The sequence below is a fragment of the Chamaea fasciata genome, unplaced genomic scaffold (assembly GCF_029207755.1).
Source record: "Chamaea fasciata isolate MVZ Bird 193981 ecotype frontalis unplaced genomic scaffold, bChaFas1.0.hap1 SCAF_9, whole genome shotgun sequence".
In the NCBI taxonomy this organism is placed as follows: domain Eukaryota; kingdom Metazoa; phylum Chordata; class Aves; order Passeriformes; family Sylviidae; genus Chamaea; species Chamaea fasciata.
This window is the reverse complement of record NW_027094094.1, coordinates 19,912,376-19,928,573: the sequence shown is the minus strand read 5'-3', so window position 1 is coordinate 19,928,573 and position 16,198 is coordinate 19,912,376. Positions and strand designations below refer to the sequence as shown.

The window sequence follows — 16,198 nt, the reverse complement described above, 5'->3', positions numbered from 1 at the left end:
TTTGTTTCTTTAAGGTGCATTTTATGAAATCCAAGCATGTTCTTTCTCCTTTCTCAATAGCTTTCTAGCACTTAAGCTAACAGGTTGTATTTATTTTATTCTGCATGCTTACCAGTGGATCGTAAAGGTGGGAATGCTCATATGACTGCACCCTCTTCAGTTAATAGCCGAACCTTTAACGCTAGTCATACTGGTATGTTAGGTCACGCATGTAAGCATAAGAAGCCCTTGTCAGCTGCCAAAGCCTGCATTACTGAAATCCTCCCTTCCAAATTCAAACCCAAACTAGCAGCTCCAGCTGTTCTTGTGCAGGACAAGACGGGTATCTTGCTGTCTCATGAGAAAGCTCAAAGCTGCGAAAACCTTCGTAGTTCCACTGCCTTGTTTGATAATAAAAAGGCTTTTATGGTAGACATAGGGGAAAGCATAGAAAACATCTTTATGAAGTCGAAGCAAGAGTACGCCATCAAATCTGGCAGTACCATGAGCCTGCAGGAGTATGGCACCAGCTCTAGGAAAGGCTACCTGTTCGCTGCCTCCAGAAAGAGTGGGCTGGAGTTTACGACACTCTATAAAGACATGCACCAGATCAACCGGTCCAGGATCCATTTGGACACAGTCTCCTCCTGCAGCGTGAAGGACATTGCATCTCAGTTTGAGAATGAGGCAAAGGACAGGATGGAGCACAGCCTTAGTCGAGAGGATTCGGAGCAGATCCCCAAAGACACCGTTTCCTCCCGTATCAGTGCCTTTGAGCAACTGATCCAGAGATCCCGATCAATGCCCTCACTTGACTTTTCCATTGGGCAAAACAGACCCACCACTTCTCTTCAGTCTAAAACTTGTCTGAGTGCTGCATACTCTGCAGAGATTCTTCTGGACTTGTCAAAAGCACACCAAGAAGAGAAGGATGTTTCCAGCTTTGCAGATAAATCCTCCCGCTCCTGCAGCAATGTGGAGGACACGGCTTCGGATGTCAGTGATGTCATCCCTATGGACACACTTTCAGCTTGCACTGATGAGATAGATCTTCTCTCAAATGCCTCTAATGACAGTGGCGGCAGCAGCAGCAACCTGAATGGGCCTCAGAAGCATAAAATCAACAGATGCAAAGGCACATGCCCAGCTTCCTACACCAGGTTCACTACCATCCGAAGGCATGAACAGCAGGCCTCCAGGAACCCTGATTCCAAAGGGGATGTCTATGGGGACAGGCACATGCTCCCCAGAAATGTTTACCTAATGAGCCCACTCCCATTTCGATTGAGAAAGCCCTTCCAACACAAATCCTGCAGAACTCCACCCCCAGACTGCCTGGCAAGCCTGGCAGTGCCCAGCCCTGAGAACCCAGACGACCCCATACAGCTGCAGGGGAGCGTAGGAAACAAAAGCCACCACTCCCAACACCAACCTTGCTCCAGAAGTGGGCCTCTTGCTCCCAGGCGCCTGTCCTCCTTTGACATTGTGGAGAGGCTTAGCTACTTCCCCACCGTGGGATCTAGCCGGGATAGCTTCGTGGGCCGGGCTGACACTCCTGACTCCTTAAACAATGGGAACCCTGTTTCATATGCTCTCTACCACAGCTTGGACACAAACAACAACCCGCAAAGTGAACTTGGGACGTACCTAGGAGGTGGTTTTTGTGTTCTTTACCGGTGTCCCTTTATCTGTCTTTCTTCCATTGTCCTCCTCTTTTCTTCCACAACCCTTGCATTTTTACGTCCCACCTTTACATCCTCTGACTCTCTGGTTTTTATCCCCCTAGTGTGTCTAATGTCCTTTTGCATGTCTTGCTGAACAGTTTTGTTCAGGGCTTGTTAACAGCTGCACTTCTGAGAAACGATTTCCGCTGCATTTCCAATCGCATCAGGTTCAGTTTATCTCTCAAGCAGCTCTGGGGATGCAAGAATCTCAACATGAGATATTTCTAGTCCTGTATCATTTACACACATGGGAATTATAAACCAAACCCAGATGATTTGCTTTAAGGAGTAGTTTCTCAAGGTCTAGTTGTGTGTGTGTGCGTGTGTGTATCAAACTTTTCTCAACAGTAAAATGCCAGATCATACTTTGATGGCAGTGAATCTTTTCTTCACAAAGTCCTTCTATGTCTTTACTCTTTCCTGTATCATTATTTTCTCCCTGTTCTTGGATCTTTGTTCACATGTACAGCCCAAAAGGGAAAAAAATGAAAATGGATAAATTATCAACATCTGATTGGCAATTTGGTCAATGGCAATTGAGAATCCTTACTGTCATAATGGAAACAAATTGTTTAAAAATATCTATTTTTTTCCTTTCTGGTTATGCTAGATAAATCCATGTGTATTTTAACTTCCTTATGTTGTCTTGAAGTAGATTCAGAATCACCAAGGCATTTTGCACCAGTTGATTACATGGAAACTCCAGAAGGAATTCTCCGCAGGCGGCATGATGATAAAGAGGTAAAGCCCCCCCTTTATGGTCTTACAACAGTAGTAGCAGCTCCACATACAAGAACTGCAGCATTCAGCCTTATATAAGGAAACCTTGTATGTCCATGGCTAAGTGTCATGGAAATTAGAGTAACAAGCAGTGTTTGTATGTTTCACTTTCATTACTCTCTGCCACTGATTTGCTGTATAATGTGTATAGTCCAGCTTGTTTCAAATAAACCTGATAGTTCTTATCAATTGCACAAAATTACATATAGGGGCTTTAAGTAGTATAAAAAGGTTGGAAATGTGTGTGAGAAGTGGTACAACACCCTAGTACTTGCAGAAAAAAATTGGTAATCGGTAATTGTTCTTTATGCAAGCCACTTGAGTCAGTTTTAATCAAACTGGTGAAAACACTATTTTTCCTGTGTGAGTCCTCAAGTTTTGAACAGCGAATGTAAGGTGTTTTAAGCTATCAGAAAGTGGTAAGTTTTCCCCCACTGCAAACTAGAATTCTTTACGGTATCTGAAGTTGTTGTCAACACAATGTTGCACTCCTTTTTGAAATAGTGGGACAAGCTGAAATAATAGGAAAGCCACACAGACTTTTCAGAACTGTGTGTATTCAAGTGGAGTTAAAGTAGTTATAAAGTGCTTGCTTTCCTGGAAGATGGAATCAATTTCCTCTGCCTGCGGGGGGAAAAGTTTTGCTTTAGCATTAACTTTCTGAGTTCAGATAATGTTTGTATGTGCTTTGAAATATGGTAAAACCTGCTCTTAATTCCTGTGTGAAAAATGGTTTTTTACTGTCTTCTCCTGTGAAAGTTAGTAATTCCCCCACTTCCAAAATCTAGCATGGAAACTCAGGTAAGATCAAAAACCTGAATTCAGTAAGACCTTCTGGTTTCAAATGCATTAGAGCACAGCTGAACTCTTCAGCCTACAGTCAGCCCCAGAAGGTGGAAGAATCCTGCACAGATACACAAGAATGCATGTTTCCATTTAGTGTGCCAGTGACTTTAGAAATGAAAAATAATTCTTAGGTGTTTATTTACTTGTGTAAAGTGTGCTACATGAACCCAAAAGAAGTATGGATAACCTGAATGTGGTTAGGCACTCTCCCAAGCAAGGCTTAGGAGAATTTGGTGCCTCAGAACTCTGTGGAACTGATTCAGGTGCCTTGGAAGTCAATGAGAGATACTTCTTTTTTGTTGAAGGGGGTTTGGATCAGGTCTCTGCATTATCAGCAATCTCCTTAGAAGCTCCTAAGACCTGCCCAAAACTTAGAAAAACTCCTCATTGACTTCCATCAGCTTTGGATCAGATCCTCCGTATGAGCTAGATTTCAGTTATGCCATAATGCTGATGTACCTTCTGTGTTTGTAAAATGAAAGGGTATTGTTTGGTGAGTAGAAACAATATTTGATACTGAACTGTAAAGCCCCAGCTATTTGCAGGGACCTCTGGAATCTTAAGTCACATTTATGGCAGCTTTTGAATGCCTTTAACTAGATGATTTACTGCCCATTTTATGCAATTTTATGGCAGAAACTTTTAGAGGACCAGAGACGACTTAAACGTGAGCAAGAAGAAGCTGATATTGCCGCTAGAAGGCACACAGGGGTTATTCCAACGCACCATCAGTTTATCACTAATGAACGATTTGGGGACCTCCTAAATGTAGACGATACAGCAAAGAGGAAATCTGGGTCAGAGGTCTGTTTTAGTTACCTCAGTCTGCTGCTTGACCCAAAGCAATAATTGCCTCTCACAACGTTGTGCTTTAGGCCGACATTAGCTCTTCAGAGAATGTCGTTTGTTGTTTTTTTTTTTTCCCACCTTCCCCTTTCCCATTCTGGCTTCATTTAGATCTGCTTTGACTTTTATGCCTGGTAAATTAATTGATATCTCTATACCAAGCTGCATATATTAAAGCATGCCTGCTGAGAATTGCTGGTGCACACCTGTGATGCATGCCTTTAAATATCAGCTACTTAGTCAATCAAAGGCGTTCTACATCTTTTGCATCATATTGCTACATTGTCTTCTTGTCTGTGCCTTATGCTTAGAAACTTCATTTCTTGTTGATACCGGCCATGCAGCTGTCACATAGGTTTTATTTTAGAAATACATTGTTTCTTCTCTTGAAATATGCTTAATGTCCTTTAGAAACAATCAGAAAAAAGTCTCAGCATGTTTCACTGCGTACAACCTGGTTGGACTTTCTGAAAGAGACAAAGGAGGAGGTACATATTTTTCCATGAGCCCAAGGCACTTTTCTGGAGGGCTGGATATTGTGTCCATGTGTTATGGCCAAACGTCTTTCCTGCCTCGCATGGATAGCTACTGGGCTTTTGGAAGCAGCTCTGTTTCCCCAGACTGCAGTGGTGGGTGAGGTGCTCACCATGTGGAATGGAGTACACTTGTCTGCCCTTTAGTTTCAAATGCTCTGGAGCCTCATCAATGTGACTGTTTTGTATTTTATGCTCTGTTACCAAAATGACTTTAGAATTGTCTGAATATTTTGTGGCCATTAGAAAATCAGCCACATAAACTTTTAAAACCTAGTCCTGCTATCAACATCCATTTTGGCTCTTTAGCCACTGAAGACTTTTTTTAAACATGTGCTCAATTTATTCATATTTCCTCTTCACCTTTGTCTCTTTCCTACCAATTGATACAGAGTACATGGGTCACAGTGCAGTATTCAGCAGGGCCAGGTAATAATCAATGAGAGACACATCAAATAATGTTCTACTGTTTTTCCCAGCTAGTAAATTTTGCTTTTCCATTCAAATGTCAAGAGAAATTTGGTCCTGGAGCCCCAGTAACTGTAGTTACTGGAGTAGCTTTCATTCATCAGGGTTAGTCACATTTAAAAGTTGACTGCTGTTAAATCTGTTTCCTGTAGAGCTCCTAATTACTGCTATACCAGAAGTTGGCACTTTGTGTCCTGGTGGGAGATGCTCATCCAGCATTTGGACTGTAATACCAGTTGCACGCAAGCTTCTAGCAGAATACCTGCATTCAATTCCCTCTCCATGCTAATCTTAGCTGTAGAAGAGTTTGGGTGATTTTCCTCAGAAGAGGGTTGAAAACCTAATTATTATTTTAATATATTGATTTTCTTTTCTCTCTTCTTTTTTTTTTTTAATTTTTTTATTTTTATTCTCCAGATGAGACCTGCTAGAGCCAAGTTTGACTTTAAAGCACAGACACTAAAGTAAGTACAGCTTGTTGCTCCTACCTGGAGTGTTCTTCCTCTGCTTTTTCCCCTAGGATGCAGCATTTTTGGAGTGTCATGTAATTGGACTCATGTTTTAGAGTGTCTTTCCAGTTCTCATAGCTAAAGAACCTTTAGGAAAATGTCTTCTTTTTCAGTGCATCTCTATCCCACGTGATTTTTAGGGCAAACCTGCATTCTTTACTGCAACAAGTGAGTGCTCTGCCCTGCAGGTGGGTGGAGCCACAGGAAAGGAGCATCCTTTTAACTGTGCAAAGGGTAACCCATGGGCAGAAGTCAAACAGATATCCAGCTTTAAGCATGTGAGCCTCTGACTCAGCATTTTCCTGATTCAGGACATAGAAGTGTGCAGAGTGGTCACTGCTCTCCTGGCATCTATGGATACATCAGCAGATGTTTTAGATGTCATTGTTGTACCTCCAGGCCCTGTTGTGGTCCTTTGGGTGAATCCCATGGCACTGCTTGTTCTTTTTAGGGAAGATTGCTATGAAGAGAAGGCCTGGAAAGCCTCTCTCTCAGCATGAGCCTGGAGAAGCTCTCATTTTAACATTGCTAGGGAGGGAAGAAAGAAGAACAGAATTCAGTGAAGGACCTGCTGGTTTTTGTCCCAGGAGCTAATGTCCTGAGAATATTTTTATATGTTCTATAGGTGATGATTTGTAATAATTTAAGTAGCATCTCCCTGGCACCTATAATAAAACTGTGGCAGATTAGGTGTAGCTGTTGTGTCCCTTGAGTAGAACATACCAGGGTGCCAGACAAAAGTAAAGCAGAGCTTGTAAAAATCATCTTAGAAAAGGCTGTGTTGTTTACTTTCCTCTGGGGACCCAAGCAGTAAGTTTATGAGCCTAGTACAAGCTGGCCACAGTTCTTCAAGCTGCAGACATTCATAATTTTAGCACTGAAGCCTGTGGATTGAAATTCCAAGTCTTAGCCCACTTGAGGTCAGAGATTGCACAACCACAGGCTGACCATCAGTGTAATCATTGCAGGATCAACTCCACCATGTGAGTATGTTAATCTAATCAGCAAACTAGCTCAGATTAAAATCATGTGTCTCTTTGGAAGGCACTTGTGACATGACTGTTTCAAAACAGGAATTGAGGGCTGCTCATCATATCCAACATGGAAAGTAACCAGTGTCATGTTTGGCTTGAGCTTGACCCCATTGCTTCTGGAGAGTGTGTGGTTATTAGGGCCCTCACAGGCCACCTTTTTTGACACAATGCCCAAAGAACAAGAGGGGTCTTGCACATCACAATATGAACAGAGTTATCATCAATGTTTAGCTTGTGCTTTGGGTGGATCGTGATGTGTATCAGCATGCTGATGCACACCTTGGTACCTAAGGATTGCTGGACAGAAAAACACCACATCTGTTCTCCTCCAGTGAAGTTCTGATGGAGTGCTTGTGTTGTTAACAGGGAACTTCCTCTGCAAAAAGGAGATATTGTTTACATTTACAAGCAGATTGACCAGAACTGGTTCGAAGGTGAACACCATGGCAGAGTTGGCATCTTCCCACGATCATACATAGAGGTAGCTGCTTTCCTTGCAGGTGTTCTCTTTGTCCATTCCCTTTCTGGCAGAGACCAGTTAATGGGCTTTGTGTCTGAGACTTAGCTGATTCTGTTTGTTCATTCAAGCTCCTTCCACCAGCTGAGAAGGCTCAACCCAAAAAGCCGTTACCATTGCAAGTATTGGAATACGGAGATGCTATTGCTAAATTCAACTTCAATGGGGATACCCAGGTGGAAATGTCCTTCAGAAAGGTAGGACTTCTGTTGTGTTGATAAATTGAATCCAGACATGATGATGTTTTTTAGCACTAGTAACTTGCAATTTATAAATGAAAGCTCCTATAAAATGAACTCTGTATTCAGGAAGGATTCCTCCTCATCCCCCCTGGTTTTAATCCGCAGTCATTATGTAGTGCATTGCAGGTTTTTTGCAGTTAGGCTAAATCAAGGTGCCAGTTGTTTCCTTAGGTCGAACTGAGAAGGTAACTTTGAACACAAGTGCTGGAAACCTGGCTCTGCAGGCAAATCAGATACTTGGTGACAGGTCTTTCCAGGTTGATTAGATTCAGTGGAGACGCACACAGTTACATGATAGTGGTGATTTAGAAAAGAAGGAAACTGGATTCACCTTCCTCATATTACAAGCCAAGTCATTGAGCAAGCCAGGTTCTGTGGTATTGAAGTGACTGGCTAGACCTGGCTGCAGAGTGAAGGTGTGGGAAGGGGTTGTGTAATGGCTGTTCAGAGCAAAGTCAGCCATATTTAGATTAAGTAGCAGAATTTCTCTATCTCGACCAGCTTTCTGTTTTGATGCTCAGATTAGATCTTCTCTGTCTTCTCTTTTAATTGTGTATGAAGGTGAGGCTTGCAGTGTACATTAAGGATCTGGAAATCACTTTGTCAGCAAAACTGGAAAGACCATAGAGAGACCTAGGTTAAACTGCAGACCTGTGCATACTTTCTGTACACCTCATACGCCTGAGAGTCTCATGGTCAGCCTGAAACTGCTGGTTTCTATTTTTAACTGGCTTTAGCAAGTAGGGTCTTGAAAATGTGAGCATAACTGAGTCTGCAGACAGACCAAGTCAGCCCCAGAAGATCTGCAATTTTTTCTTTCTCTGAACTGAAAAATATAATTCCCGCCCAGAGTTTAGGGTTAGGATAATTGGAAATAGGCTGAGAACCACCAATCATTTTAGGTCAGCTGCACCAAGATTAAAAATGTAATCTGCTTTGGAATGATGAAACGTGTTAAAATCGGAACTACATTGCTATTCCTTCCCACAGGGTGAAAGGATCACGTTGATTCGACGAGTGGATGAGAACTGGTATGAAGGAAGAATCTCTGGCACCAGTCGCCAAGGCATCTTCCCTGTCACTTACGTGGAGGTGCTCAAACGGCCGGTAGTCAAGAATGCCATTGACTACCCTGACCCACCAGTGTCCCTCTCCCCCAGCCGCAGCATGACAGCTTCACCACAGGTACTGGGGCGAGATACAGCCAGGTTCAACACCTTGCAAAACAGTGGGATATTGCCATTCTGATGCAAGAAGCAATAGCTGAAAAAAGCTGCATTTAAGACTAGAATTTTGTGCCATAAAGCCGCGTGCTCCCTGCAGTAAGCTTCAACTGCAGGAAAAAGTGATGTTTCATTTACCAGAAAGGTTAATGAATGGATCATTTGGGGATTTGGAGACTCAGCTTTTTATCTCTGATATGTAGCTTGAATCCAGGCCAGGATTCTGAAAAGGCTGCAGTTCACGGCCATGTGATTAAATTTCACTGCCTGAGATGGAATGAATTAGTGATCCAGCTTCTCCTGATTATATGTTTGCACTTCACACACCTTTACTGTGATGAGGGGAATTTTATATTATGACTGTTAGAAGTGTCATAGTCTGTAAGGTTTTAAGAAGTGCTATGGTTTGTAAGGGTCATTATATTGATCCCAGTCAGCTTGAATTAAGCTGTATACCTCCCCCTGCAGGATCTAACTCATGACCAAGGTTTTTGAAGACAGGGTCAGGAGAACAGCCTGTATTATTTGAAACTGCTGCTAAATGGAGTCAGGTTATGAGAGCAGGTCAGTCTGGGATCTTCCATGAATATTAGATTCACTATAAACCATTCTGCAGTTCAAAGCAGAGATCAAAATAGCAGCAGGTGGATCCCAGAATGTTTGCCATGGCAAACTTCTCAGGGAGATAGCGAGTCTCTAAATCCCTTAGTTTTGCTCCCATCCTGCAAATACTCATGCCAGAGGAAGGTCAGCATACATCTCTGGGTCACAGCCACGAGGTTCTGGTGCATCTCCTTCTCAACCATGGGACCAAAACAAGGTCAAGACTGCAAGAAACATAAGTGGAGAATTGGGATTGGGAGGAAGGGATATATGGTACAGAAAGGATAGGAAAAAAGATGCTATGACTCATGCCTGTTGTCTGTTTGGATCTTTCCTAAAAAGAGTGTTTTTAGTCTTAGCCACTGTGTAAAGAGGAAAATCCTGTTGCTTGTTTGGGATTCTCAGTCAAAGTGGACGTCAGCTGACTTTTCTATGAGCTTGGCAGTCTCTCCATAGCTGTGGCTTATCTTCCATGAGCTCCCTGCAAGCTTCTCCCTTTGACGGAAGGGATCATATCCACCTTGTTTTAGTTTCCTTTGCTATTCTTTTGATTCCTCCCCTACAAAGTCAGTACACCCCTGTTTTTTTGCCTGACTTGGCTGAGGACTGAGTAACAGTCTGACCAGTGCTAATGTAGCTGTTCTCACTGATGCTGCTGGTGGTAAAAGCTAAGGGCAGGACTTGGTAGTGTGTTCTGCCCTTACAAAGGGCCTGTTTTAGTGACCTGAAGAGCAAATAGCCACAGCTGGCTTTTTTGATCCCTTTCTCCTTTGCAGCTTCTGCAGTGCATGTTTCCTGAGGAGCAGGCATTGCTTATGCTGGAGTTGGATAAAGTCAAAGTTCACTGCAGCAGTGAATTCTGGCTGGATCCACAGTGTGAGTTGCTGGGGCCCCAGCTATTGCTGCCAAGCCAGTTAAATGCTGCAGTCTGCCATCATGACGGTGGCTTCAGCTGCTCCCTGAGGGACTTAGGGCTTACGGTATGAGGTCAGAGGCCACAAGGTGTTTTGTGTCTGGGATCCTGTCAAAGGCTGGAGAAGGGTCTTAGCAGCACAGGTACGGGCTGTACTCTGTGGTTGGAGTAGCTGTGGACAGCATGTTCTCCAACACAGCACCCCATCGGTAGAAAACTTGTGCACGTGGTCACAGATCTGCTTCTCTCCACACTTGCTCTCTTTCTTTTTACTTTTGCTTGGTTTTGTACTTCCTTTATTATTTTTTTGTTCATTTCTTTCTTTTTCTCTCCTGCTTTTGTCTCCCTCAAGTCTCCCAACTCTGAGCTGCTCCATACTCCAACTCCTCCGCCTTTGCCTTTCGCGCGCCGCGCTTTGTCTCCAGAGGTGCAGGCGGTCACATCCGAGTGGATTGCTCTGACTGTGGGAGTGTCTCCCAGCACCACTCCTGCCATAACTCCTCCATTGCCTCCTCCGCCTGAAGCCTCCCTCTCTCACACTGACTATCTCTCGCCTTCTGCTGCAGCCAGTCCTTCCCCCACAGTCAGCCTCCACCATTCTCATCTTTCTGGCTCCTCGACCCCCAGGTCCATTAAATCCCCGTTGCCCTCTTCCTCATCCAGACCTCAGTCCTCTGCCCGCAGTTTGTACCAGGCCACTCCACAAAACGAAGAAAAGTTTGACTCCCCTTCTCCCAGCGTGACTTACTCTAACTCCTCTCACTGGGCAGTGGAGAGCCCCGAAAGCATCCTCGCAGAGCAGCGTGATACCACTGCCAGCCAAGCCTGGCTTCAAAAGGCAGGAGAGGGCAGCAGCCACCCCGAGCAGAGTGCTCACGCTGTCCCCAAGATCTCTGTTGAGCGCTGCCTGAAACCATCCCAACTAGACACGCGTGCAAGCCCAGAAAGGAGACCTGTGGGTTCCTCTGAGGACAACCAGTTGTGTCAGGAGCTAATGGCTATTGTTCAGGGAGGTAAAACAGAGAAAAGAGACATGAGGAAAGGTGATACGGGAAAGTTTCAAAGCGGGGAAAAGAAGGTACTTCTCCTGCATGTGTGTGTGCGCTGCTCTGAATTGCTAATTTTTGTTTAACTGGTGGGTTGAGATTTGTTCTGCTGACAGAGCAGGGCCAGTGGCTGCCACATGTCATTTTGATGATTCTAAGACGTTTTTTCAGGGGTCACCAGTGGCATTCCCTTGATAGCAGATCAAAAAGTTTTGGAAGAGGGCTCAAGAGCAGTGTAGAGAAAATTATTTTAGAATAGATAACACAGGACTGACACAATCAGTCACATCTAATGAGGTGATTATCCCAGACAGTGGCTATTACCTGATGTGTCAGGTGAAAGTATCACACAGGCCCACTGTGTAGAATACAGGCAATTTCTTGCTAACCAGAGATTTTACAGTATGAAGTGAATCATTTTTAGTTATAGAATTTGTTTTTCCTAAAGCCAAGGACCAAAAAGCATTTTAAACATAGGCTTGGCTCCTAGAATCACAAAAGGTGTCCCCTGTTGATCCTGGAGCCTATGGGTTAGTGAACCTTAGACTGGGATGTGCATGACTAAGGGGAGTCTTGATTGTTATCTATGTATTGAGAGGAAGTTATTACCTTTGCATTTCTAAAATTATATGAAAGGTTTTAGCCACAAATGAGAATTAGACCTAGTGAGGCTTTTCCCCAAGAGATTTTAGTTATATGTAGCTGTATGTTACAGTTAGAGGAAACACAGAGGGAACTCTCCAGTAGCTTCTGCAACCTGTCTTCAGCCCTCAGTCTTTGTTTGGGATATATGCTTTACTCTGCAGCTCTCTGTTGCCTTGGGGCCCATTGTGGGATACAGCCAGCCCAATTACATTGCAATACCCCAGTGAATGTAAGTTTGGAGAATTTGAAATCACAGAATTCTAAATACTGTCTTGGATGCACTGCAGTAGCCTCCATGACATACCGTATCTAGCCAAATTTAAATAATGAGAAACCAGGGTTTCCAAGATGACATGTTTCACACTGGGAAAACTTCTGACAAATAATTTGATTTCTGCCTGAATCATAACCAGAAGTCTACTGGGAGCTGTGTCGAGACTGTACTGTTTACCATGCAGATATATTTTAGCAGCATTTTTTAGACTTAACCTGCATGTTTAAAACAGAGTGAGGTGGTCAGCTCAGACAAACCAACTGGAAACTGCACTTGTCCTTGCATGGAGTTACTGTTGCTGTGTGTGTTTCAAATTTACTGGATAGTAGATGCTCTTATCACTAGCAGTGGCTGTGATAAGAGAGTATGTGCCAAGCTGACCAATTTTTCTTTTCTTCAAAAGACTGCAGACTCAAAAGTATTCTCTTCATCTGCTCCTCTCTCTTCCTCTACCCTCTCTTCCTCTACTGTCACAACACAACCACCTCCCAGACTTACACGCAGAGTCAATAAGCCACAGGTAATCATCTTTGCTGATTACTCTTCCATTCCTTAGAGTTGTTTCCATGCCATGCCATTGTTTTGTCATATGCTTATTTAGCCATTCATTGATTACACAGGTGAGATAATTTTCCTCTAATTTAGAATTTTTATTAAAAAAAAATTATTTCGAGGCTGTGCAGAAGGGCGGGTATGGGCAAAATCTTCAGCTGCTGCAAATCTACATAGATCAAGTCCAGGTTTCTCCATGTTTGTACCAGCTGAGGATCTGTTTATCAGTTCTTCCAAAAGATTAACTCACAGCTTACTTAGTTCTGATCTTGAGCTCCTACAGCTTGATTGCGTTATAAGGCAGTGTTGGTGGCCTTCTTAGTAGGAATGGTGTAGCACAAGAAAATTTGGTTCAGGTATTGTTTAACCACCTGAGATCAGGATTCAGGGTTTGAGCATCTCAGAGCTGGGGATGAGGCATACACAACTTGGTATCCACAGTGCTGGGGGCCTGCTCTGGTCTTCCCAGGTAGTATTCAGAGGTTCTAAGCTCTATTGCTGAGAGCTACAAACGCTTTTGAAGAGGGATGCAGTAGGGTCTGTGCAGCATGGCTCAACTTCAGCGCTGTGTCTGGGGTGCCCAGAGTGTGGGAATGAGCAATGCTTACATCTGCTGGTGCCTCATCAGTCCTTCAAGGCAGCTTCCACAAGATGGCAATATTTGAAACAGAAAGTTCACAATTAGCAAAAACTGGACCGAGTTTGTAGTGATGGGTATTGGGGAAGCAAGTTGCTCATGCAGGATGAATGTGGGAAGTAGTTTCCAATGTTACTTACTTTGTTGATTAGACTAAGAGAGAGAGAGACAGCTTAAACCCTGAAATTTTCCCATTACCTTTACTCATTTTCTTCCACTTGAAGCTTGCACAACTTTTTCTGAACAACCACCTCCTGCTTCCCTTTCACTTTCAATATCTGAGTACAGTAGCATACATATTCTGCTTCATGTTCAAAATCCATAGAAGTTTCCTGTGTTGGCCTTTCTCCTGAGCTCTGATCTGCTTGGTCCTGCTGGTGCTTGCACTGGATATATGTGATCCAAAAGAGCAGGAGCAAAGACCCACGTTTAGACAAAGATGTTTCTCTCCAGTGATGATTGGCATGCAGTTCTATTTTGGGTGTTCCACCTGGTTGTAATAAGACCTCATGGCCTTTCTTTGGTGTCAAAGTCAAGTCACTGCTTATATTTTATATACTTTGACAATCAGAGCATTGTCAGTGTCAAGTTAAAACTGTATGTGACGTTAGCAATAGTCTTGACCTCCTTTTCAGCTCTGGGTCTACAGTTGTTTAGGGAGCAGGAGTGGTATTTATATGTACAAATGGCTTCTCATTATCTGTGCGATCCATACAGAGGCTGATGGTTTCAGCAGAACTTCAGGTAATACCCTGGCGGGTTTTCAAAAGTCTATACCTCTCAACTGATTTTAATCGAATGAGAAAAGCACTTAGCAGACATGGAAATGAGACATTACATTTGGATTTTCCTTCCATTAGTGTCCATCCCTGGTGTTGGAGGTACTTTAGGATTTTGAATTTTAGTTTTCTTTCTCATTATGGATAACATCTCCAGTTGTGAAATTCTGACCCAGGGTTATTTGTAGGTTTAAGACCCTTTGGTATAGGACTGGTGTAAGGACTGTGTTCTTACCTGTTACGTTAAGTAAACATATAAATTGCATTGACTCTTTAAACTGTTCTGAAGTTCCCTTTTGTTTGCTTTCACAGTCCAATTAAAAAGAAAAAATAATTACCTCACAGCACGTGAAGGTATTTCAAATATACCTTACAGAAAACTTGTTTATATATTCTAGTAAAATATGTTATCAAGGAGTAACATAGTCTACCAAATTAATTTCCTTCAGGGAACCTGCAGGAATTTTCTGTTTAATTCCTGTTCTACTCCGAGGTCCTATTAGCGCAGTGTGACAGCAGCAGTGGTGCCAGCAAGTGTGTGAGCAGTGCAGTGGCTTTGGCCCTGGGGCTGGACTGCAGCTGTGGGGTGGGGAAGGCAGGATTGGCTGGACAAGCGTCCCTGTATCGGCACCGTGAGGGATGTTGGTAGGACCCATCTGCTCCTTTTCCCTTGTACAGAACCACTCCGGCAGAGTGGTAATTTCACCTGCTTTTGGCTGGTGGAGAGGGGAGGTGGATGTTCAGATCCCATGTTCTCCAGTGCAGACCAACTACCCTTAGCATGTTCCTCGCTTTGCATCGTGTCCAAGGTAAACTTTTTCCTCCTCCAGTGATTTTCTGTTGCTCCACGGATTCAGCACAGCAGTGTTTCCGCTGAGGGCCTGCTGTCCAAGGCAGAGCTGCCCAGCCTGCAGCAGGCATTGGTACCTGTATTCCAAGGGAAATGCCTTTTTCTGGTGTAGACACAGCCTTCAACTTCTGATCCAGGGTCCGGGGAGTCTTTCCACTGATTGTGACAGCCTTCAGGTCAGGCTGCTCCACTCTGCAGCCTTTTCAGTGTCTTTTGTGAGAGCTCTTCAGCCAGATCTCCATTCGCTTTTGCCAGAGCTGGGCTTGGTGTGTGCAGGGTTTTCCCTTTTGTTTCGCCTGGGCTGGGGAGGCCTCCCTGCTCTTGGTTCTTCATTTGTGTGTGGAAACATCACTGCTGATGAGTGCCCTCCTCTGAGTGAACACAAATGTGTCTGTCTGTCCTGTGTGTCTATTAGTCTGTTCTGTTTAGCTTTGTCTTTGCTTATGTAGTTCCTTAACTCCCACCTGAAATGGGTGGAAGACACATAAACAAGAGCTGCAATGGGTAGATGCACTGCAGACACTGAACCTCCCTAGGAGCAGGGAGAGCACTGTTGAGCAGTCCCAGCATCATTCTTCCTAACATTTAAAACCTGCCTTAAGGCTTTTCTAGGCTCTTAGTGTAGAATCTTTTTCTGGTAATTTTACAAACTTGTGGCACTCTTTAGATCCATCCCCAAACTCCATATGAGGTGGAAACACTGGCCAGCTGTGCTTTAGTACTGTTCTGCATATTTGTATACACAGTCTGTTGACATGGAGACATAGAGAGTTAAGCGCTTGCTTGAGTTTATTCACTTAGTCTTAACAGAGCACGTAGCGTGGCTGAGTGGGTAAAAGTTGAGATGTCCTCACAGGTTGTGAATACTTGGTCACTTGTAGGGCCTTCAGCTAGCCTCAGCAGTTACAGGGCTGGCTCAGGGTTTTGGGGGAAGTCTTTTATACTTTGGAGCTGTGCCAAATGCTTTCCAATTCTTCAGCCACCTCTGGCAGAAGGGAACCACCACTGTAGGTAGTACATGGACTGTCTCAACCCATGTTTGAAGAGCATTTGGACATGTAACACTTTTTTTTTTTCCTTTTAATCTCTTTCCTCCCTGAAAGAAAAATGTAGCATTTGGTTGGTTGATCTAAAAAAAAAAAAAAAAAATTAAAAAGCCACATTGATTATGCTATCAGGGTCACTTTTTAACATTAGT

At 43.6% G+C, this 16,198-nt stretch overlaps 1 protein-coding gene across 42 annotated transcripts in view; it reads left to right on the top strand.

Annotated features, from left to right (window-relative positions):
• The window catches only part of SORBS1 (sorbin and SH3 domain containing 1), a 162,801-nt gene that overhangs the window by 139,106 nt on the left and 7,497 nt on the right, over positions 1-16,198 (top strand). For 16 of the 42 annotated variants that reach the window (XM_066191365.1, XM_066191366.1, XM_066191373.1 and 13 more), the window contains 8 exons: positions 2,356-2,444; positions 3,966-4,133; positions 5,594-5,640; positions 7,086-7,200; positions 7,308-7,433; positions 8,469-8,663; positions 10,570-11,295; positions 12,586-12,702. In XM_066191365.1, coding sequence (XP_066047462.1) covers positions 2,356-2,444; positions 3,966-4,133; positions 5,594-5,640; positions 7,086-7,200; positions 7,308-7,433; positions 8,469-8,663; positions 10,570-11,295; positions 12,586-12,702 — 1,583 coding nt within the window. Of the gene's footprint in view, positions 1-2,355; positions 2,445-3,965; positions 4,134-5,593; positions 5,641-7,085; positions 7,201-7,307; positions 7,434-8,468; positions 8,664-10,569; positions 11,296-12,069; positions 12,551-12,585; positions 12,703-16,198 lie in introns of those variants that run through there. The other 26 variants (XM_066191385.1, XM_066191400.1, XM_066191397.1 and 23 more) reach the window with 6 other exon arrangements.